The sequence below is a fragment of the Nerophis lumbriciformis genome, linkage group LG09 (assembly GCF_033978685.3).
Source record: "Nerophis lumbriciformis linkage group LG09, RoL_Nlum_v2.1, whole genome shotgun sequence".
NCBI classification, from domain to species: Eukaryota; Metazoa; Chordata; class Actinopteri; order Syngnathiformes; family Syngnathidae; genus Nerophis; species Nerophis lumbriciformis.
The window spans coordinates 38,131,150-38,155,002 of record NC_084556.2 but is presented as its reverse complement, the minus strand read 5'-3'; the positions used below and the strand labels follow the sequence as shown (position 1 = coordinate 38,155,002).

Sequence of the window (23,853 nt, the reverse complement as noted above, 5' to 3'; positions counted from 1 at the left end):
GTGGGAGCACAGACACTGCACTTTGCAGAGAAATTGAGAATACGAGTAATATGAGAAGCTACTTGATAAACCATCACCAGGAAAATATATTTGAAACCAGCAAGGCTAAACATCAATTTGTGAGGTATTTACATTGTTAAAAGTCTGGGGTAGGCTCCAGCCCCCTCAAGACCCCGAGATGGACAAGCGATAGAAATTGGATGGATGGATGTTTTAACTTTTTTGAGAAACCGCATTTTCCAAACTGATATAAAAATGTCCACCATTGTTTCTCAGAAAATATAAGTTAAAAGACACAGCGTAAAGACACTCAACTGTATGTTTAAAAAAAGAAAGAAAAAAAGCTTTAAACAGTGGATGTTCCCGCACAATTCTTTGCCCTTAAAAACATGTTTCTAGTGATAAATATGATTAGAACATGTGTTTGTGTTTAATTAGAGTAAGGGTGTTTATTCTAAATAGTCCTGCTACCTCATTATACACACTATGGCATTTTTAATTATTATTTTTTGGACAATAATATCGTACCGTGAGAATTTGATACTGTTACATACCTAACTGCTATGTATAGACACACGGAGGAAACACAATTGAAGGTTTTTAAGTCATTAATTGATGAGTGTAAAACTACTGAATTAAACTGACTTCATGACAGGAGATTAATTTTTCTACAGGTGTTAAACTGGTCGGACTTCTGCATACCGCTGGCTTGTAGCCCTGACAAGCCCTTCAAGGCGGTGGCTCAGGCCAGTGTCGATAATTTCAGTCGCCTCGGGGTAGCTTTTTTAGAGGATCGACTACAACTGGATAAAGGACTTGTGCCTTCAAAGATTGTCCGTAAGTACACAAATACACTGCATTTCACAAAAGTGAGTACTTGGGGTTCCTAATATAAATAACTTTTCCACTTTCGATACGATACCAATATTGGAGCCTTGCGTATTGGCTGATACCGATACATTGATCCAATATGATATACCGGTACTTGCATTATTTTGTAGTGTGAAATGTTAAAAAGGTTTATCAAGTACAATTTCTTGATAAGAGAACAGTATTTGGTATAGAAAACACTAACCTATTTATTATTAACTGTCTGAAATTGACTTATGCTGTCTTTACTTGAAGTGGAGTGGTAATTTTTTCGGCGACATCCACTGGCCACAATAGTTAATTTTTGTGGACACGTTTGTTACTGGATACTTTATAATACACTTCTGCCTTGGAGACTTTAGCTGTGTCCCAATTCAGGGTCTGCATCCTTCCGAGGACCCGGCCTACGCAGCCTCCGAAGGCTGGACCTTCGTAGGCACCTCCGCAGGATGCGTCACCCGTTGTTAAATGGGACAGTCGAGCCTGCGGAGGATACTTACATTTGAAAGTGTATTCGCTGCCGGTGCCGCTGCTTGTATTTGCCGCCATCGTCAAAAAGATCCAGGTTGAACAAAGGTGCACAAAGCATTTTGGGATATGGGAAGCCACAAATGATAGTCGCGGTGCATCCTTCGAATACAGGGAAAAGGAGGGTGCATTCGTCGGCTGCATTTGGAGGAACCTTCGAATTTGAATGAATTGGGACAGCCTTCGCGCAGCGTTGTGAAGTAAGCGGCCTTCAAATTCGTCCTTCGAAGGATGCAGACCCTGAATTGGCACACATCTACAGTCTAGCTTGTGTGCTTAGCGGTTATGTAGCCCCTAGCTCCTGGTAGCCTATAGCCTACCATGTTTACCTTTTGTAAATGACTTGACTAAAACACAAGAAAGACCAATATTGTGTGCTTGTTGGAGGACATTTAGATGTTAACTGGCTGTTCAGCTTTGCACAAGTAATAAGAGCACTTTTATCGGAAATTTTACATGCAAGCCCATTTAATACGATACTTGTTTTTTTAGCCTTGTTCTTTAGCGATAATGATACTAAATTTACTAAGAAATGCAATGCGGTATTTTATTTCTCCACAGCGGTTGTTCTCCAAAAATCCACTGTAAGTGAGCTGATCCAACGCCCTGAGGAGGCCGTAATCCTGTGCCACACCCATGCTGTAAACGGTCAGCGTTGCCCTAATCACATGACAACACACCTGCAGCACCCTCAGCACTGTGACTCACAACTCACAACAGAGAAGACATCAGAAGAACAAAGAGGATCGGGACAAAGCTGCGTCTCCGACGACGAAAGTCCTGACTCCGAGGAGCACATGGAGAACCACGGGCATCATCTCCATCTGTCTAGCTGCCATGAATGTCTGGAGCTAGAGAATAGCACTATTCTCTCAGTAAAATATGCCTCAGCAGAGAACGTTTCAGAGTATGGCGACTCCCTACATCTGGATGGTGATGATGACACTTTGGAAGACTTTGAACATGACACCAAAAGCTGTGACCAGTACAAGAAACCTCCAAATGTTCTTGTGCACACAAATGGCAGCAAAGAGCGTTTTCATGCAGTTCGGCGGATTTTAACTGAGTGTCTTAACGTGGAAAAGTACACTATATATCCCCTGGAGCCGCAACAGGCTTTAAGTGAACCCTGGATGGAAAGTACAAAACTCCTGGTGCTCGCAGAGGAAGAAGTTCTCACTCCCCAGCTTCAAAAACAATTTCTGAACTACTTGAGCCAGGGTGGAAAGGTCCTCGGGCTGGCATCCTCCCTCTGCCCTACAGGGCTCTCACTAGAAAATAGAGAGTGCTCCTACGGGCAAGTGCGGAGACTGCGCTTCACACAAAAGGACGACACAGAACTTGAATTGAGCGTGTTAGCAAGCGGGAAGGTTTATGTCTGCAATGTCCCTGGGCAGGGAAAAATTGAACTATGGGGGGAGCTCAGAGATGTTCCTCATCAAAAGGATGTGGTTATTGTCAATGTAACTCCCGGAGAGCACGGAGGGGAAGCTGTCCTGTGTCAGGTAAGGGTATATCTTCAAAAGTAATTATGGATAATGTGTTTTACTTAAAAGGGTCATGATGTGATTTTTTTTTCTACATGTAAAACACTTCCTTTTGGTCTACATAACATGTATTGATGGTTCATTGGCAAAATGTTGCATAGATTATGTTTTACAGGCCATCAGCCGCATTCTGACCGTCTCTTCAGGATGTGTCGTTTTTGTGGGCGGTCTTATACATGCCGCCACTTCGACTGTGTCTTCTCCCCTACAGCCATGTTGTAGTTTTTAGCGCTTCAATATGGAGTCTAGGGCAACACGGTGCCAGAGGGGTTAGTGCATCTTGTCTCACAATACGAAGGTCCTGGGTTCGATCCTGCGCTCGGGATCTTTCTGTGTGGAGTTTGCATGTTCTCCCCGTGACTGCGTGGGTTCCCTCTGGGTACTTCGGCTTCCTTCCACCTCCAAAGACATGCACCTGGGGATAGTTTGATTGGCAACACTAAAATGGTTCCTAATGTGTGAATGTGAGTGTGAATGTTGTCTGTCTATCTGTGTTGGCCCTGCGATGAGGTGGCGACTTGTCCAGGGTGTACCCCGCCTTCCGCCCGAATGCAGCTGAAATAGGCTCCAGCGACCCCCCACTACCCCGAAAAGGGACAAGCGGTAGAAAATGGATGGATGGATGGAATACGGAGTATCCTGACGGATAAACGTTAGAACTATACGCAACTTTGTATAAAAAATGGCAAACTCAGGTATCCCGTAGGAGATGCCAGCGTTCTGACTACTTAGCTAAAACTACTGGCGACCTCTCGCTCCGCCAGGATTGTTCTTGAAGTTGACTGGCCTTTGTTACACTTGCACATGCTCATGAACAAAATATTTTTTTAAATGAGGGATATTTTTGCATTGTAGCTGTTCTGTTGAGTACAATTCAGATGTCTTTTTTCAAACTGTGTTTTCAGGGCAGCTGGAGTTGGTGGATGGTGTTTAGGTTTTGGCAGGGTGGAGTTGAGGTTTGGGAGCCCCTCAGCCCAGGTCCCCCTTAGGTTTAGGCGGTGATGCTCCTGCATCTTCTGTGCAAAGCAAATCTATGCCGAGTAACAAATCCAATCCAGTCTGAACCCTAAATAAAATAAACATTTAACAATTTGTTCTGTGGGATTTTGCAATGCAACTCTGAATGACAGGTGACAACAAGCGGCTACAACAGATAAAACAATGTTCGTCAACACTGTTCAATTATTGTGACATCTGTCGAAACGCTTTAAAGACAGTAATTCCATTGATTCAGCAAAACGGTTAATTGTTGGTGGTGACCACACCAAAAACATTAGTAAAAAACTACTATCTAGCAAAACGAATAATTGTCTGCATTACAAACCACATCAAAACCAACTCTTGTCATCTGTCATATCAACAGCAGCCACTCTCTTTCTCATTTGCGCCAACAGAAGCTCTCAATAGACCAGGGATGTCAAACATGTAGCCCACGGGCCTGACACGGCCCGCAAAATGAGTTTGGTAAATGTAAAAATTAGCTGCATTTTTAAATTAAAGAAACTGCTGTTCTAAATTTGTCCACTGGATATCGCAATAGCATTTCTGTTAGGCAAGCAAATAGTTCATACCAAGGCAAGCAAGTATACCAAGCAGGAGGTACACGGTAAAGCGGGGCAGCGACTCCTCCCCCTCGACCCAACATAAAGCAAACAGGAGTAAAATAAAAAATGTGTACCCTCGCTTAAAATATTGCATGAGACACTGCACATTGATATAGTTCTGTGAAAATGGTCTTTTGTGCAAATTTAAAGAAAGTGAACTTTATTGTGTTTTTTTGTTCAATCCTAGATGGGCTGTGACTTATTGTTTAATTGTTTTGTAGATACACTGAGATTCTAAGTTCATTGTGTTCTTCATGGTGTTTTTGAAACTGCACCAATTTTTCCCTCAGAATTTTCAACTAACTTGAAGTGTTTTGTCAAGAAGATTATTTGTCATTTGTACAGTTTCATAATCTGCGTGTTCTATTTTGGGCCAAAGTAAAACAAAGAAAACAACCTGTAGTTGTCGTAGTTGTATTTTTAAGTTATTATGCCATGATTTTACCCGTCCAGCCCACGTGGGAATTGATTTTCCTCCATGCGGCCCCTGAGCTTAAATGAGTTTGACACCCCTGCATTAGACTCAGCAACAGGTGCGTTTGATGGCCAAACAAAAAGTCGGACAACTCCAACACCACACATAAACTGTATATGCTCGTATATGTATATGTTTATTCTATTGTCATTTATTAAGAATATTAATGTATGGATAATAATCATGATATGCTGTTACAGTGACGTGCGGTGAGGTTGATGGCTGGTGAGGCACTGACTTCATCACAGTCAGATTTACAAACATATGAACCCTAAAGAGTATCTTATTCACCATTTGATTGGCACCAGTTAACGGGTTATGTTTAAAAGCTCATACCAGCATTCTTCCCTGCTTGGCACTCAGCATCAAGGGTTGGAATTGGGGGTTAAATCACCAAAAATTATTCCCGGGCGCGGCGCCGCTGCTGCCCACTGTTCCCCTCACCTCCCAGGGGGTGATCAAGGGATGGGTCAAATGCAGAGCACAAATTTCACCACAGCTAGTGTGTGTGTGTGACAATCATTGGTACTTTAACTTTACACATACAAACTGTATCACACAAAAAAGCACATTTAATAAAAAAAACGTTATTATGGTCTTACCTTTTTTTTATAAATGAAGTCCATTCGCCGCTGTTGTGCTGGATTAACGCAACCCCTGACGGGAGTGTTATATCAACTAAAGCCCTCACTTAAACTTTCCACGTGCAAGATTGAATCTATTTAAAAAAGTGTAACCGAGGGTTTATAAATGTCGCCTATACTGTATGAAACTACAAAATAACAAACACGGAGGCTCCAGTTTACACGAGGACCACTTTATTTACCTTCTTTCAAAAACTTCTGCTCCACTCCAACGTGTCATCACTTCCGCTCTTAGCGCCTTCAAAATAAGAGCTCAAGGCATATACTGTATAACAGCGCATAACAGGAACTTAACATCACAAAGAGGAAAGCCCATAAAAATAGGTTACAAAAGTTATTTAATAAGAAGCCAAAAAGTGCAAAAACAATAATGTTCGTGTTGGAGGAGTTGTGAATAAGGTACACCTGCAGTCTGCAGGTGTACCTAATGTTGTGGCCCTGCAGTCATTCACAACTCCTCCAACACGAACATTATTGTTTTTGCACTTTTTGGCTTCTTATGAAATAACTTTTTAAAATAGATTCAATCTTGCACGTGGAAAGTTTAAGTGTGGGCTTTAGTTGATATAACACTCCTGTCAGGGGTTGAAATCTACGGCGGGGGTGCAGGAGGCGGGATTACTGGAGCCTCAGCCAGTGAGTCTTTTGCAGCCGTTTTATGATTGCTCAGCACAAGAAATACGTTACACACATACAGTTGTTGACAAAATACACTGTACATTATATACCTCAGCTAACTAAACTATGGAAATGTATAATATAGTTCATATAGCAATACGGTCTCACTGCACAGCAGGCCAGCAGTTAGCCGAGTCCGCAATCCATGTTGAGGCACTGAGTGATGTGCCTCAACTGGCTGCTGATCACCGCACCGTCTCTTCTCAGTATTTGAACGGCAAATGTGAAAATTCACCGATTTTAAATAAAAATAATCTGAAACTGGTGAAGTTAAATGGTAAATAACTTTATAGTATAATCACTGGATACACATAACAATTTAATAAAAATGTTTCTTTCCATGGGCCTCACCTGCCTCTAGTGACTGCACGTCACTGTGCTGTTACTAGATTACATACACGTTAATAAAAACTGTAATGATATAGTTCACATAGTCACAGTAATGTATACGTTATGCCATGCTTACATCTCATTTTGCAACATGCCAATGTTTTACATTTTCATCATAAGTGGGCCCGATCACTTATTGGTATATTAGAAAATAATCTCATGGAAATGACTGGTGTCATTTCATTTTAATAATAAGACATTTAACTTGTCTTGATGTCAGGTTTGTGACAGGTGTGCTGCTGGTATGGCTACAGTGTGCACGTCTGATGTTGCTCAAATGTGCTCCACTGAATGCTCAGGGATTTTTTTAAATTGCTCAGACACATGAAAAATTAGAGGGAACATTGGTGATCAATGGGAAAAACGTCACAAATTGGGCAAATTCCAAACAACTTGTTTGGAGGAAATATGAAGGAAGGCAAGATTGTTTTATAATTATTTCCACTTTGCTTCCATGGTTTGATTTAAAACTTTTGGGACTTATGGAGATCCCAAATACACTAAAACAGAAATGGTTTTGCATAATAGGTCCTTTTTAAGTGGAGATGGATGTACCATATATACAGGACTGTCTCAGAAAATTAGAATATTGTGATAAAGTCCTTTATTTTCTGTAATGCAACTAAAAACATGAAAATGTCATACATTCTGGATTCAATACACATCAACTGAAATATTGCAAGCCTTTTATTATTTTAATATTGCTGATTACGGCAGACAGCTTAAGAAAACTCAAAAATCCTATCTCAAAAAATTAGAATATTTCCTCAGACCAAGTAAAAAAAAAAATGTATAACAGCAAAACAAAATCAAATATTTGAAAATGTCAATTAATGCACTGAGTACTTGGTTGGGAATCCTTTTGCACGGATTACTGCATCAATGCGGCATGGCATGGAGGCAATCAGCCTGTGGCATTGCTAAGGTGTTATGGATGCCCAGGATGCTTCAATAGCGGCCTTTAGCTCATTTGCATTAATGGGTCTGGTGTCTTTCAGCTTCTTTTTCACAATACCCCACAAATTCTCTATGGGGTACAGGTCAGGGGAGTTGGCAGGCCAATCGAGAACAGTAATGCCATGGTCAGTACACCAGTTACTGGTGGTTTTGGCACTGTGGGCAGGTGCCAGATCATGCTGGAAAATGAAATCATCATCTCCATTTGTCGAGTGATGGACCTGTGATTTAAATCTGAAATGTTGGGTGTGGGTAGGCCGATGATTTTAGCTGCTATGTTTGTAATGCGTGTGAGTTTGGTCCGGTTGGTTACAGAAAGCATTGTGAAAAAACATGTGTAACAGTACAGAAGGATGGGTTGAACAATGCTATGGTAAAGTAATAACAGGAGATGAGGTGCAACGTATAGTCCTTTAAGTTTTCGGATGGCTGACAATCTTTGTTGACTTCTTTTTTGAATGTCCGTGGTGTGCTGATCAAAAGTGAGTTTATTGTCCAAGGTTACGCCCAGGTATTTAAAAGTGTCAACCAGTCTACATGTGCTTTGTGGATTTGGAGAAGGCATTCGACTGTGCACCTTGGGAAGTCCTGTGCGGAGTGCTCAGAGTATGGGGTATCGGACTGTCTGACTTGTTTTCAGTGAGGGTTGGACTCCGCCAGAGATGCTCTTTGTCACCGATTGGACAGAATTTCTAAGCGCAGTCAGGGCGTTGAGGGGATCCGGTTTGGTGGATGCAGGATTAGGTCTCTGCTTTTTGCAGATGATGTGGTCCTGATTGCTTCATCTGACCAGGGTCTTAAGCTTTCATTAGATCGGTGTGAAGCGACTGGGATGAAAATCAACATCTCCAAGTCCAAGTCCATGGTTCTCGCCTGAAAAGTGTGCAATGCCAAATCTGTTCTAATACTGAGCCGTCCTGCTCCATCATCTTTTCTGGCAGAAGAAGTCAGATTTGAGTCTACTGTACAGAGTATTGACAACCTGCATTCACAGACAATCTGTGTTTCTGAGTGAAAGCGTTTCTAATTGTGTTGGGCCGCCACAATTGAATGAATGTACTGTATATGAAATACTTGTATATTTGTTGCATCTTGGAAAAAGCTGTTAAAAACTAAAAGAGATGAATAGCCTGAAATGAATATAACATTAATGCCCACAAGCGGTAACCTTCCAACTGGCTTCGAGTTACAGCCGATCACATTTATATGGTTTGTCATATTGCACATTTCTCTATCATTGTTCTCAGTAAGCATTTGACTGATCCAGAACTAAGACCTCAAATATGTTTACTTTGTGTAATGATGCTAAAAGCCTGGTTCTGTGGAGTTATGTGTATTCCCTGTGTGCAGGTACACCTGGAAAAAGCTCTGGCAACTGAAGAGTTTGATAATTTACAAATCAACAATGCACTACATCACCAAGTCTTGGCAGAGATTCTGCGCTCTCTTGGCCTTAGTTGTCAGAAAAACCAAACACCAGCACCAAGTCCAGTTTACCTTCTGGCGACATCTTGGGTAAGACTCTCAAAACTCTTTGTAGGTCTGTATTAGTAAGGGTGTTATGGTACACTCATCTTTCGAAACGATGCACAATATTGGGTTCACAAAGACAAGATGAGACTTAACATGAATTCTAAGCAGGAGTGCCGTGTCGGGTGGTAGAGTTGGGACAATTTCAAGGACCCCTGACTGGCAGAGTTTTTTTTCCCCATGGTGCCCAGAATTACTGATAGCACTCATGTTTTTAAGAAAACGGTCTGCATAAGTACGGCCTCTGTTAATCTTTTCAATCCGGCTCGCAGGACGTCTCTAGATTTTTTTTTTAAACCTTTGTCAACCGAAATTGAAGCGGCTAATATGATGTGCAATGCAGTTTTCAAAAGTCTTGAACTACATAAACCAGACGTGAAGCAAAGTGAACGCTCAATTTGCCTTCACCAATAAAACAATATTCTAAAACTTTTACAATTTTTAACAGGGAAAAACATTTAAACACTAATAAAAAATATGGCTCTTAAGAATTCAGAACAATATTTCATGTTTATTCTGCCAGAAAAGTATATTAGTGTCAATTTATTATAGTTATTTTTTAAATAAAACTTGGTCAAAGATTTCAGTGTGTGTATGACTACGTTATGAACATATTAGACAATACCACAATAATAATGATAACCATGATCATTTTAGTCACATTAACGGTGATATGAAATTTTGAGATCATTAAAGCCCTACTCTTTTGTGTCCTTCTCGCGATCTCTGGTTCTAAGTTGAATGTCATAGTTGGCTAGCTTCTTGGTTTATAGCCACAACAATCTATTATAGAAGTGAGAGTCATGATTTGTAATCTAGAATGAACTTTTACCAACTCAGAGGAGATGCAGCAGCTCACCAGCTCTGTGTGTCAAAAGCTGCATAAGCTAGTTACCTGTCTTTGATCACGGCATCGCTAAAAGTAGTTACTCTGCTTTAGTGCTTATAATAACAATATCGTTAATAGATTTGTAATTTGCAGGTCACGAGATCTAAATGGAGTATTGTTGGCAGTTTTTGGATGTTTTTAGAGGACTTTATAGGCACAATGGATGACTCCATTTAGCTTAATTGTTAGCCACCTCATACTTGCCATGTATTACAAATGAGATTGCATAAAAAAAAGACAAAGGTGTTCTGGTCTTGAATAGGGATTGTGAATGGTAGGCAAAATTTAAAAAAAGTGCAGTACCCCTTTAAGTCATGTGGTTGCAACCCAGCAACTGCTCCTGGTTTTGCTGTGATATTTTTATGTGGATCGTATCATTTTTTTTGTATGATTATTATTGAAGTAGTTAAATTACTCTTATGTTAAACTTGCATGTCACAAGGTTCTGTAAAAAACAAAAAGGAAAGTTTTTTTTGACGAAATGTGTATGTTTTTCTTTTGTTAGTACGAGTTCCGGTTCTGTGTAAGCGCTGGAACCGTTTCAAAAGTGGTGATTTGACACCGGTATCGGATAATACGCAAACAATACAAATCTCTACCAAGTATTGTAGTGTAACACAAACGCTTCCTGTCCTTAACCTAATGTGTACTGTGTGGGAAATCGGTACCCCTCTATACCGAACCAAAGGTTTAATGCCGAAAAATTTGATTATATGCATCATTACCCCGCTATTAGAGTATATACATGAGTACAGTTATCAAAAATAAAAAATAAAGTGCTTGTATTCTAAACATGTTATCTCTCTTCCACACAGGAGGCCAAAGATAAGTTTCTGCAGTGGCTAAAGTCATATACCGATGAAAATGGCCTCATCCCAATATCAAAGGCGTCTCTCAGGATCACAGCCAGTTCTGATCTACAGAATTGTGCTTTTCAGCACGATGGTTCTCTTTCCCTGTTCACCAACTATCCTGAGACACAGACGTGGGAGCCCTTCTGTTTGGAAACCTATTGCAGTAACCTGAAAACGAGTCGACTGGGACATACAATGCTGTATGCCGATGTAGTTACTTCGACCATGGACGTGGTAGAAGGGTAATACATTATTTGATCACAAACAAGTGCGTACGTGCTAAAACCTCAGGATTGAGGCTTTAATATATGATAAATAGATGAATGTATAGATTGATGGATAGACGGATGGATGAATACTGTAAGCGAATGCATAAAGGAAACAGGACCCCAACCGCAAAGTGGGAACATTTTCAGAAGTAATGATAAATAGTATATATAAGCACTTTGTGTAAATACCTACATGGATTTTTATGTAAATGCATATACATTTTGTAAATAAAGGTGATTACTTTATTTTATAAATAATATACCAAGACTGCACCAGACCCTAGACTGGAGCTATTGAGCATGAACTGATGAAGCCTGCTTGGATTAGAGGTGAATCTTCTTAAATAGTCGAGATGTAGTGCTGTCAATACAATATGAACTGTCATGCAAATGCAAGTATCGGTGTAAAGCTATATTCAATTTCTTACAATGAAATGATTAAATGTAAATGTTTGTCTCCTTTTTAAGGTTTAACCACCATTTACCAGAGGACGCTGGTTTAATTGTGATAGCAGGGCAACAAAGTAAAGGCAAAGGTTGGTGGTCTGCACACACGTCACAACACAGAGAGTAGTAGTATTATTGTATTGTATCATTAACAATGATATTATTATTTTAATAATGCACACGGAATGTTCACATTCCTACCTTTTTTGCTAACATTTTGTATTTCATTGGATTAGTTTTAAATTAGCACACACTTGTTTACACTCTTGTCTGGATTTTTTTTTAAATGATACTCACGGGACTGAAAAACATGTGTGCAAAGTAAAGACAATTAGGTACCTGTTGTGACTTTACATAGATATTCAAAAGCAAAATGCTGTTAGCTATGTTGATTTGTTGGTTAAATGTAGGGGTGTCCCAATCTGATATTGGCTATTGGTCAGACATAAAAAAAAAAAAATATATATATATTTTCATCTAATTTCTCTGATACAAGCAGTCCTGCAGGTGGTTTACTTATGCTAAATGTCCTCAAATGATCACAAAAAAGTTGTTATTTTCTTGTATTTTAGTCAAGCCTTTTACAAAAGGTCAACATAGTAGCAGCTACACACAGCTAAGCGCATGATAATACACTACCTAGACATAAATAAGTGTCCTTTATTGAACAAAATTGCAGTCTTAAACTGGACATATAAACAAGTATCAAAACATTATAGTTGCATATCATTTACACCTATAAAGTCTCCAAGGCACAGGCGTATTAGAAAGTATGCAGTTACCAACGTGTCCGCATCCATTAACTTACTGCGACTTGAGCTTACCCTGATGAATCATTGTGGCCTCTAAGTGTGGCCAAAAAAACTTTACCACTCCAAAGAGCATAAGTCTATTCCAGACGGTTAATAATAAATAGGTTAATGGTTTTCATATCCACCATTGTTCTCTGCTGACTAATTTCACTTAATCAAACCTTTTCCAACATTCCACACTCCAAAATAATAAAAGTATGTATGATTCTTGTTGATATCCTATCGGATCAATATCGGTTTTGGCCAATACTCGATGCTCCGGTATCGAAAGTGAAAAAGTTGTATCGGGACACCCATAGTTATTTTTGTATTTGGATTTTTTCAGATTTCACAAGAAGCTCCTACATACACTCTAAAAAAAAAAAGCTCAGATTCGGTGCAGGTCTGCAAAGTTTGTTGGCTTGTTGTACATATAAACTTGTCAACCCCAACATAAGACAATATGAATCATGGCAACAGCAAGTTGAGGTATCTGCACATTTTACAATATGTAACATAATAAACCCCAACCCTTACAATACCCACCCACTCAATTCCCAAGGTAATTGTCACCTAGTGCCCATAACAGATATAGACACACATGAATATATGTAAACATAGATTCAATCTAACAAAATATATTAAAGATAAATAAATGAATAGAGAAGGTCAAATAAATAATACATAAGATATACAATAAAATATAACGTAAAAGTAAATAAACACAAGGAATGGGGGTCAGGGGGAGGGGGGATGGGGGCTTCAGCGGTCAGTTCTGTCTAAATTGTGTTACTCGAATCGCTTGGGGTGATGTCAAGCTTGTCCCTAATAAGGTCTAAGAGGGGGCCCCAAGTTTTATGGAAAGATGACACAGATCCTTTCTGCGAGAACCGAAGCTTCTCTAATTGTAGACACCGCAAGACATCTTGTCATGGCGGATATATTTATACAAAAATCTTGCCTTCCTTCATACGAGTCTGTAAGTAGACTCCATATGGAAGCGCTAAAAACTACAACATGACTGAAGAGGAGAAGACTCTGTCGAAGTGGAGGCACGTACATAAAACAGCCCACAAAATGGTGCATTCTGAAAAGACGGTCAGAAAGCGGTTTGAAGATGGTCTGTAAAACATAATATATGCAAAATTTGACCAAAGAACCACCGTTACATGTTATGTAGACCACAAGGAAGTGTTTTAAAATTTAGAAAAAAATATCATAACATGACCCCTTTAATCCTGAGAGACGTAATACAATGCAATAAGTTTTCCAATAAGCAATGGTGTAAAAAAAAACTACCGTATCCTTCCAGTGTTCTCCTGCAAGTCTTGTATATGCACCAACATTACTTTTTTGATTTATCTATGGGAGTGAGTTTGTCACCACAAAAACCTTTTAACACACTTGTTGTGAAACAAGGACCACCTGTATTTAGGAAAAGGACTATGTATTTATTTGTTCTATATGAAAGACATCCTCAAATGCATTCTGGCGCTATACAGGAAATACAATTAAGTCTCATTACCCTAATATACGCCCTAATATAATGGTAGAAATACCACACACATTATTGTGAGTAAAAAAAACCTATACTCATGTCATATTCGTGGTTCTAAATTATATTTGACTAACTGACCATAATTCCGACTGCAGGTCGGAGGAAAAATGCCTGGCTCAGCCCTCTCGGATGTGCCATGTTCACACTGTGTGTGCAAGTGAAGCTGAGCTCCAGACTTGGACAGAGGATTTCTTTTCTGCAGCACCTGGTGGCGCTTGCTGTAGTCGAGGCTGTGCGCACACTTCCCGGATACCAGGTATCATTTTTACACCTTGCATTACCAGCTGTCTCGGCCCGAATGGAATTGTTACGACATACTCACATTTACAGTCAAAGCTCGGTTTTAGTACACCTCACTTTTTGTATGATTCGGTTTTGAATTTTTGCCAAATTTCGCGTGTTCGTTCGTTATCATACAGCCAAAGACTGCGTAACAAACTAGTCTGTTTGCCTGCTCATCATTACGTGGAATCGAGTGCTTAAAGGGGAACATTATCATCAGACCTATGTAAGCGTCAATATATACCTTGATGTTGCAGAAAAAAGACCATATATATTGTTAACCGATTTCCGAACTCTAAATTGGTGAATTTTGGCGAATTAAACGCCTTTCTATTATTCGTTCTCGGAGCGATGACGTCACAACGTGACGTCACATCGGGAAGCAATCCGCCATTTTCTCAAACACATTACAAACACCGAGTCAAATCAGCTCTTTTATTTTCTGTTTTTTCGACTGTTTTCCGTACCTTGGAGACATCATGCCTCGTCGGTGTGTTGTCGGAGGGTGTAACAACACGAACAGGGACGGATTCAAGTTGCACCAGTGGCCCAAAGATGCGAAAGTGGCAAGAAATTGGACGTTTGTTCTGGACACTTTACCGACGAAAGCTATGCTACGACAGAGATGGCAAGAATGTGTGGATATCCTGCGACACTCAAAGCAGATGCATTTCCAACGATAAAGTCAAAGAAATCTGCCGCCAGATCCCCATTGAATCTGCCGGAGTGTGTGAGCAATTCAGGGACAAAGGACCTCGGTAGCACGGCAAGCAATGGCGGCAGTTTGTTCCCGCAGACGAGCGAGCTAAACCCCCTGGATGTCTTGGCTCACACCGTCCCTTATGCCACCGAAGATGATCAAGAGAAGAATATCGACCCTAGCTTCCCTGGCCTGCTGACATCAACTCTAAAACTGGACAGATCAGCTTTCAGGAAAAGAGAGCGGATGAGGGTATGTCTACAGACTATTTTAATTGATGAAAATTGGGCTGTCTGCACTCTCAAAGTGCATGTTGTTGCCAAATGTATTTCATATGCTGTAAACCTAGTTCATAGTTGTTAGTTTCCTTTAATGCCAAACAAACACATACCAATCGTTGGTTAGAAGGCGATCGCCAAATTCGTCCTCGCTTTCTCCCGTGTCGCTGGCTGTCGTGTCGTTTTTGTCGGTTTCGCTTGCATACGGTTCAAACCGATATGGCTCAATAGCTTCAGTTTCTTCTTCAATTTCGTTTTCGCTACCTGCCTCCACACTACAACCATCCGTTTCAATACATGCGTAATCCGTTGAATCGCTTAAGCCGCTGAAATCCGAGTCTGAATCCGAGCTAATGTCACTATAGCTTGCTGTTCTATAATAAATAAATGATAAATGGGTTGTACTTGTATAGCGCTTTTCTACCTTCAAGGTACTCAAAGCGCTTTGACACTACTTCCACATTTACCCATTCACACACACATTCACACACTGATGGAGGGAGCTGCCATGCAAGGCGCTAACCAGCACCCATCAGGAGCAAGGGTGAAGTGTCTTGCTCAGGCTATGCGCCATGTTTGTTTGTGTTGGCATCACTATGTGATGTCACAGAAAAATGGACGAGTGTATATAACGATGGTTAAAATCAAGCACTTTGAAGCTTTTTTTAGGAATATTGCGTGATGGGTAAAATTTTGAAAAAAACTTCGAAAAATAAAATAAGCCACTGGGAACTGATTTTTAATGGTTTTAACTCTTCTGAAATTGTGATAATGTTCCCCTTTAAACAAATATTCAGTTTTATTGACTCAATCTCAGTGTGCATTTTTTTTGCTTATGGGAAAAAATCTGCAAAATAAACCACCATCAGGCCAAAGAAAGTTGCGAGTGCCGGCACTCTGATAAAGAAGGTGAGAAACACTATGATTTTTGAAATAACTCTAAGCAGAGCATGGAGGACCTCTGCAAGATATACGGGAAATCCCCTCCCCTCCTTCCTTTCTGCTCCTCGCGATCTTTGCCAACAAAAGCTGAAAAAAAGATTCCATTTCAACCCCCATTTATATTCATTTTGCATTATTTTTTGTGAGGCCATGAACGTGAAAGGCTGAGTGCTGACCGCTTTGTGGAGACGACCGTTAAGCTTGTTAATGTTATTTTAGCGTGGTCCTCGTCATTCTTTAAACGCCTTGGCAGAACTGAGAGTATTTTTTGTGAATATTTTTTTGACCGTATCTCATTATGTAACGGTAAACAATATAAAGATAAACCTCGTTAAAATTCCAGACGGTTAGGAACCGTATAAATTTGTAATTACTGAGAAACAGTCATTTATTAATGCATTTTAGGCAACACTGCTTACTTCCTGGAAACGAAGTCGCAGCAGCAGCGGCGCATTAGCGCCATTTTGGCTTTTTTCCGTTTTACTTCATTTCACTCACTTCACTTCCGTGAAGTTTGAGGTCACTGCTGTTATTATATGATGACAGGTGTAGACAATATTGGAGACAGACGCATTTGTCCAACACAAAAAGTATACAGCGCAGGAGAGAAATATTTCTCAACATAGCATCCTTCACACAGCTGCTGTGACTGACAGTTAATGACGTGAGTAAACATGCAGCAGGCGGTATGTAGGGAATGCTGCCACAACCTGTTTATAAAGGCTGCCATTTGTTTACTGGGATGGTCACTCGTCCTTTATTCAACTGCTAGCTTTGTCAGTGTTCCCAATTACATCAATACTAGCTAAAATGTTTTTTCATCTCATGGAATAGAACACAGGCTGTGAAGTATGAGCACGCTGAGTTGTCAGAGGCACAAAGATTGTGTATTAGATGTGAGGTATCACTCGTGATTATTTTTGTTGGCGACACTGTTGCACTGAACTACATGGTGAGAGAGAGAGGCATAAAAGGAGGCAGCTGAGCCGTGGTGGTTGGAGGAACAAGTCTCAGTAGCGCCAACGGAGTACCTCGCCGACTTCGGCGAGAAGGCTGTGGATAATCTGCTAATAGTTTTCCACGGTTGGAAAACAAAGTTATGTCTAATGCTAGCGGTTGTTTTAGGACGGATCTTACGGGTTTCATTCTGACCATCGTAGCACAAACTAGCAGCGGGGAGGCTCATACTCTGTTTGCTCGCAACCTAAAGCATAACAAAAAGCCGAGACAGCTTGCATCTCAAAACACTTGTGAGTTTGTTTGTTTTAGGGTTTTTTTCCCCTCAGGATATTGACCTAAAAGTAAAGTGGCCCAATGACATCTACTACAGCAACCTGACCAAGCTTGGAGGAGTTCTAGTGACTTCTACTGTAATGGGTACAACTTTTCATCTACTAATAGGTAACTACCTCTTCTTCTTTGTACCGAGTGTCACATTACCGCATATTTTTAAGCTATTGGAGTCTACTGGTTGCATTTTTATTCTAAATCAGGTTTTGCAGTAAACACAACAGACAGCACGGTGGAAGAGGGGTTAGTGCATCTGCCTCACAATACGAAGGTCCTGAGTAGTCCTGGGATCAATCCCGGGCTCGGGATCTTTCTGTGTGGAGTTTGCATGTTCTCCCCGTGTCTGCGTGGGTTCTACTCCGGCTTCCTCCCACCTCCAAAGACATGCACCTGGGGATAGGTTGATTGGCAACACTAAATTGGCCCTAGTGTGTGAATGTGAGTGTGAATGTTGTCTGTCTATCTGTGTTGGCCCTGCGATGAGGTGGCGACTTGTCCAGGGTGTACCCCGCCTTCCGCCCGATTGTAGCTGAGATAGGCTCCAGCGCCCCCCGCGACCCCGAAGGGAATAAGCGGTAGAAAATGTATGGATGGATGGACAACAGACAGACTCTCCATGATTTTGTCATGTTGCAGTTGCTCTAATTCATGCAAATTCAACCAACCCTTACAAATTATGCATGGATTTGTAACTTTGTACAATCTCTGCAACTTCCCGCGGTATATTTAGGCAAGTCATATTGACAGATGTCGGTCGACGTGTGATGAACATCTCTCGTCCTGTCATTTACAAGCAAAAAACACCTCTTTCAACAATTCCAGAATGTTCCTGACAAAAGCAGTCAAAGCACTGCAGTCGCATGTGTCAGAACGATTGTGTGCGGTCCTGTAAAGGACACAGAAATGATAAGGCAGTTAACATATGATCTGACTGAAGCTGAGAACAGACTCACTATCACATGACTCACTGAGATAGGAGTGCCCCTTTGTGGTCAAATGGAAATACAACCCTCAACAAAAATGTCCTTCAAAGGCTCCTAAATTATTGACTTTATTAATATATTATAATTATTTACATTACAATATGACCCAGTTACAAAGAACATTTCAAACATTGATAACCCATTTGTGGAATAACAAACTGAAAAAAGATGCAAAATTTAGCAAATTTTACCAAAGCTAATATCAAGCATTTTAAGGCCACAACAATTATTATAAAACAGTGACATCCTGTTGGTACCAAATATGTAGCAGCAATTTATCTAATACAAGCCTCTTTCTCACTAAAATGTCCTGGTAAATAATAGTTCCTGGAACTAAAAGGTTCCTGTGGCCTTGAGTGTTTGCATTTCATCCACATGCTGAAGTTCAGGGTAATTTATTCAAATCAGGTTGATGACATATGGTGAGTGGTATGTCATCTTTACTTTTTTGTTTTCCTTGTATTTCCTAGATAGCATTAGATCACAACAATGTCATTTAATGATACCTTTTTATAGAACAGGTCTATACATTATTCTTCTATTGAACAAATAGTCTTAGTGATCTGAATTACATGACAGGTCAGTTTAGTCACTAAATGTTCTTGTTTACAATTTAATATCTGCTCTATGTATCTGTTTGTAGTATCATTTGTCTATAAAATTGTTACAAGTAAACCTCTGCATAACATTGTATCCTTATTAACGTTAGATAAAACAAAAACAGAAATATAGGTCAACATAAAACAAAGAATACTTTATCAACATTGTTTTTTAGTCTGTAACAGAAAAGATTTAAATTGCATCAATTTGCCTGAAAATAAAAAAAACTAAACAAAAATTAATTAACATTTTTGGACCATCTTGAACCATTTGATACTAAAAAATGAAATCAAATAAATAATAATAAATTCAAGGAGCACAATACATAAATTGCATTAACACACAAAACAATTAAATTATTTAAACAATCTAAGCGATTTTTTTTTCTTTAATGAAAATGAGGAAGTCAGTATTAAAGGCTACAATGACCACATTTTGTAGTGCACCGCTTTTTGAAGTGAGGTTTGAAGCATGATACTGGTAAATCCTTGTTTCTGGGGTCACACGCGGGACTTATGCAAATCTTAATTTACGAACATAATAAAACAATCAGTTACTGTACAATGTCGGCACTCACTGGGATGCCGACTGATGAGATGTTTATATCTTCCAGCACTAGATTTTTGTTTCCCGTTTGGATAATGATTTCATCACTCCTCAGGTAAAAAATGCTCGGGAAAAAAAATGAGCATTTTGTCGCGTCTTTCTAGCAATGTCTCCAGGTCCAAGTTGAATGTCAAAGTTAACCAACGATTCGGTTTATAGCCAACCTTCTATTACACAGATGTGAGGCATAGTTAATTATCCCGCACAAACTTTTGCCAACTCAGTGGTGATGCAGCAGTTAAGTGGGTAAATAGCTGCAGTAACTATGTTACCTCTGTGATCAAGGCGCTGCTAAAAATAGGTCCTTGGCGTTAGGGCCTGTAATATCAATGTCGCTACTACTAGGTTGATATGAAGGTCACGACATGTAAATGAAGTATTGTTGGCAGTTTTTGGATGTTATTTTAGAGGGCTTTATGGGCGCAATGTATGACTCACATTAGCTACATTGTTAGCCATCTAGTACTAGCTGTTTTTTACGATTTAGACTGCACAAAAACGAGAAAGAGGTGGCTTCTTGTCTCACATAGGGATTGTGGATGATAGGCTAAATTAAAACGAACACAATATTTTACCACCACTCTATTGTCCAATAAAACCAACTCGAAATCTGTATCTTATTTGCATAAAGATTTAACATCAATACAACACAAACAACGGTAGCAAACATAATTGCACAAAGCAGGTGTCAATTATATTGTTTCGTCAAATCGGCAATAGTTGTTATTCACCAAGCACTGCAATGCTATTTACTAAGGCCATGTCCACATAAGATTGCTTGTTTCATTTTGCTGCCGGGTTGAGAAAAAGAAATGCCTCCACATTACACGGTGTCGTATCAACAAAGAGTCATGTCCAGACGAGAACATGTCACTAGGTGAAAATGATTTAATACAATGCCTCGCCACATGTAGACACAGACAGAGAAGCAAATTGCTGAGCTCAGTTGCAAAACTGATTGATTGATTGATTGATTGATTGAGACTTTTATTAGTAGGTTGCACAGTGAAGTACATATTCCATACAGTTGACCACTAAATGGTAACACCCGAATAAGTTTTTCAACTTGTTTAAGTCTGGGTCCACTTAAATTGATTCATGATACAGATATATACTATCAGATATATACTATCATCATAATACAGTCATCACACAAGATAATCACATTGAATTATTTACATTATTTACAATCCGGGGTGTGGAGGGGGGTGGGGGTGGGGGGGGGGGGGGGGTGGGGGGTTAGGTTTGGTTGTTATCATCAGTCATCAACAATTGAGAACAGAGAAATGGATATTGGAACAGTGTAGGTCTGACTTGGTAGGATATGGACAGCAAGTAGTGGGCAGAGAGAGAGAGAGAGAGAGAGACACATGCTTGTTCGACAGTGGTTTAATTTAACGTTTTGTGTCCTAGGCTGTGGTTTCAACGTGAGCAACAGTGAGCCAACAGTGTGCATCAACGACCTGATCCATCAGTACAACATTCAGCACAATTGTAACTTGCGGCCACTGAGCAGTGCGCAGCTTATTGCTCGGACTGTTAGCTGTCTGGAGGCCCTCATAGACTGCTTTCAACAGGAAGGCCCAGAGGCTGTCCTTCCAATGTACTACAAGACATGGCTTCACAGGTGAGCGCCCCATCACACGTCTGCAATTGTGATTTATTTAAAGGGGAACTGCAAAATGTTCCTATCGTTTACAATCCTTATGAGAGACCAAAACACACGTTTTTTAAAATTTGGCATCCCTTTGCCCGATTGTAGCTGAGATAGGCTCCAGCACCACCGCGAACCCGAGAGGGACAAGCACTAGAAAATGGATGGCTGGGTGGATATTTGAAATAATCGGTTCATTCTAGTTTGCTGGTAATGCAGCGAATGGGCGCAATCCATTCTGTATCTAAATCACTCTTAAAAATCCAAATCCAAAAACCACCAAAAATACTTGATTTACGTTTTTTAACCTGTATACTAATCAAGCTGTAGCGACATTATTATTGTACGAGCAAACACTGAGGAACTTTTTAACTAGCGTAGTAATACATCGCCTTGCAACAACATGCTACGGCATTAACTGTAAGCTAGCTTCTGCGTGAGCAGCTGAATAACTTTTGAGTTTTTAATTTAAAACACAATGCGACTGAAAACATGAACAATGATATTACAGTATCTGTAAAGTATTAGCCCAGATTTAATACACACACACACACACACACACACACACACACACACACACACACACACACACACACACACACACACACTCACACACACACGCACGTATATATATTAGCGCTGTCAACCTTAACGCGTTAACGCATGTGATTAATAAAAATAAATGATTGCGTTATCAAATATGAACAAAGATTAATCACCGGTTAAGGCTTCACCTAAAAGACTTACACATTAGTTACACGGTCTGTGTGGCGGCCCATTTTGCTTCAAAACAGAACTTTGGATAAAACTAAGGTAACTTGTTGGTATTGCAGCGACAAATGCTTTATTATCGGCGAACATCAAGTTTAAAATACCATCTTAAAGCGAAACATGCACTTGAGGATGGCGCCGACAATGTTGTCAATCCTTTTGGCGACTTCTTTTGTAAACAGCTACTAGCGACAAATCGAATGACTTTTCCCGGTGATATTAGAGACTTTTTGGTGTCTTGGAGACTAAGGTGAAAGCAAGCAGTCAGCTTGTGCTGCTGCACCGATAGCCACATGCTAGCATGAATGCTAGCTACATGGACAAAAAGCAGAAGAGAACGCGACGCTAGCAAAGTTTACTGATTCAATGTTGTCAACAAAAGTAGCACAGTTAAGTTAAACATATGCCTTTGCCAAACGGACAGCCACCGCATGCAGGACATCTAACATCTGTGAAGACCAAGTCCTGCAAGATGTCATTCATACATATATATATATATATATATATATATATATATATATATATATATATGTATATATATATATATATATATATATATATATATATATATATATATATACTGTACATACACACATATGTATATATAAAGTTAAAGTTAAAGTTAAAGTACCAATGATTGTCACACACACACTAGGTGTGGCGAAATTATTCTCTGCATTTGACCCATCACCCTTGATCACCCCCTGGGAGGTGAGGGGAGCAGTGGGCAGCAGCGGTGGCTGCGCCCGGGAATCATTTTGGTGATTTAACCCCCAATTCCAACCCTTGATGCTGAGTGCCAAGCAGGGAGGTAATGGGTCCCATTTTTATAGTCTTTGGTATGACTCGGCCGGGATTTGAACTCCCAACCTACCGATCTCAGGACGGACACTCTAACCACTAGGCCACTGAGTATATATGTGTATATATGTATATACCTATGTGTGTATATATGTATATACCTATGTGTGTGTATATATGTATGTACCTATGTGTGTGTATACTGTATGTATATACATGTGTGTGTATATGTATATACGGTACTGTATCTGTGTGTGTTTATATATATGTATATACCTGTGTGTGTGTGTGTGTGTGTGTGTGTGTGTATGTAATTACCTGTGTGTGTGTGTGTGTGTATACGTATATACATGTGTGTATGTATACACATGTGTGTGTATATACGTATATACATGTGTGTGTATATACGTATATACATGTGTGTGTATATACATGTGTGTGTATATACGTATATACAAGTGTGTGTGTGAATGTATATACCTGTGTGTGTGTGTGTGTGTGTATACGTATATACCTGTGTGTGTGTGTGTATATGTGTATGCAAAGTGGAAAAGTGTTCTGTGGTCTGACGAGTCACATTTCAAACTGTTTTTGGAAACTGTAGACATCGTGTTCTCTGGACCAAAGAGGAAAAGAACCATTCAGATTGTCATAGGCGCAAAATTCAAAAGCCAGCATCTGTGATGGTATGGGGGTGTATTAGTGCCCAAGGCATGGGTAACTTACACCATTCATGCTGAAAGGTACATACAGGTTTTGGAGCAACATATGTTGCCATCCAAGCAACGTTATCATGGACGCCCCTGCTTATTTCAGCCAAGCCACGTGTTACAACAGCGTGGCTTCATAGTAAAAGAGTGCGGGTACTAGACTGGCCTGCCTGTAGTCCAGACCTGTCTCCCATTGAAAATGTGT

The 23,853-nt window shown here is 40.0% G+C and overlaps 1 protein-coding gene across 3 annotated transcripts in view; it reads left to right on the top strand.

Moving 5' to 3' along the window:
• Positions 1–23,853, top strand: part of hlcs (holocarboxylase synthetase (biotin-(proprionyl-CoA-carboxylase (ATP-hydrolysing)) ligase)) — a 38,381-nt gene that overhangs the window by 8,611 nt on the left and 5,917 nt on the right. For 2 of the 3 annotated variants that reach the window (XM_061963214.2, XM_061963213.2), the window contains 8 exons: positions 675–837; positions 1,960–2,903; positions 9,044–9,208; positions 10,928–11,208; positions 11,704–11,771; positions 14,127–14,287; positions 17,520–17,634; positions 21,126–21,339. In XM_061963214.2, coding sequence (XP_061819198.1) covers positions 675–837; positions 1,960–2,903; positions 9,044–9,208; positions 10,928–11,208; positions 11,704–11,771; positions 14,127–14,287; positions 17,520–17,634; positions 21,126–21,339 — 2,111 coding nt within the window. Of the gene's footprint in view, positions 1–674; positions 838–1,959; positions 2,904–9,043; positions 9,209–10,927; positions 11,209–11,703; positions 11,772–14,126; positions 14,288–17,519; positions 17,635–21,125; positions 21,340–23,853 lie in introns of those variants that run through there. The other variant, XM_061963216.2, reaches the window with a different exon arrangement.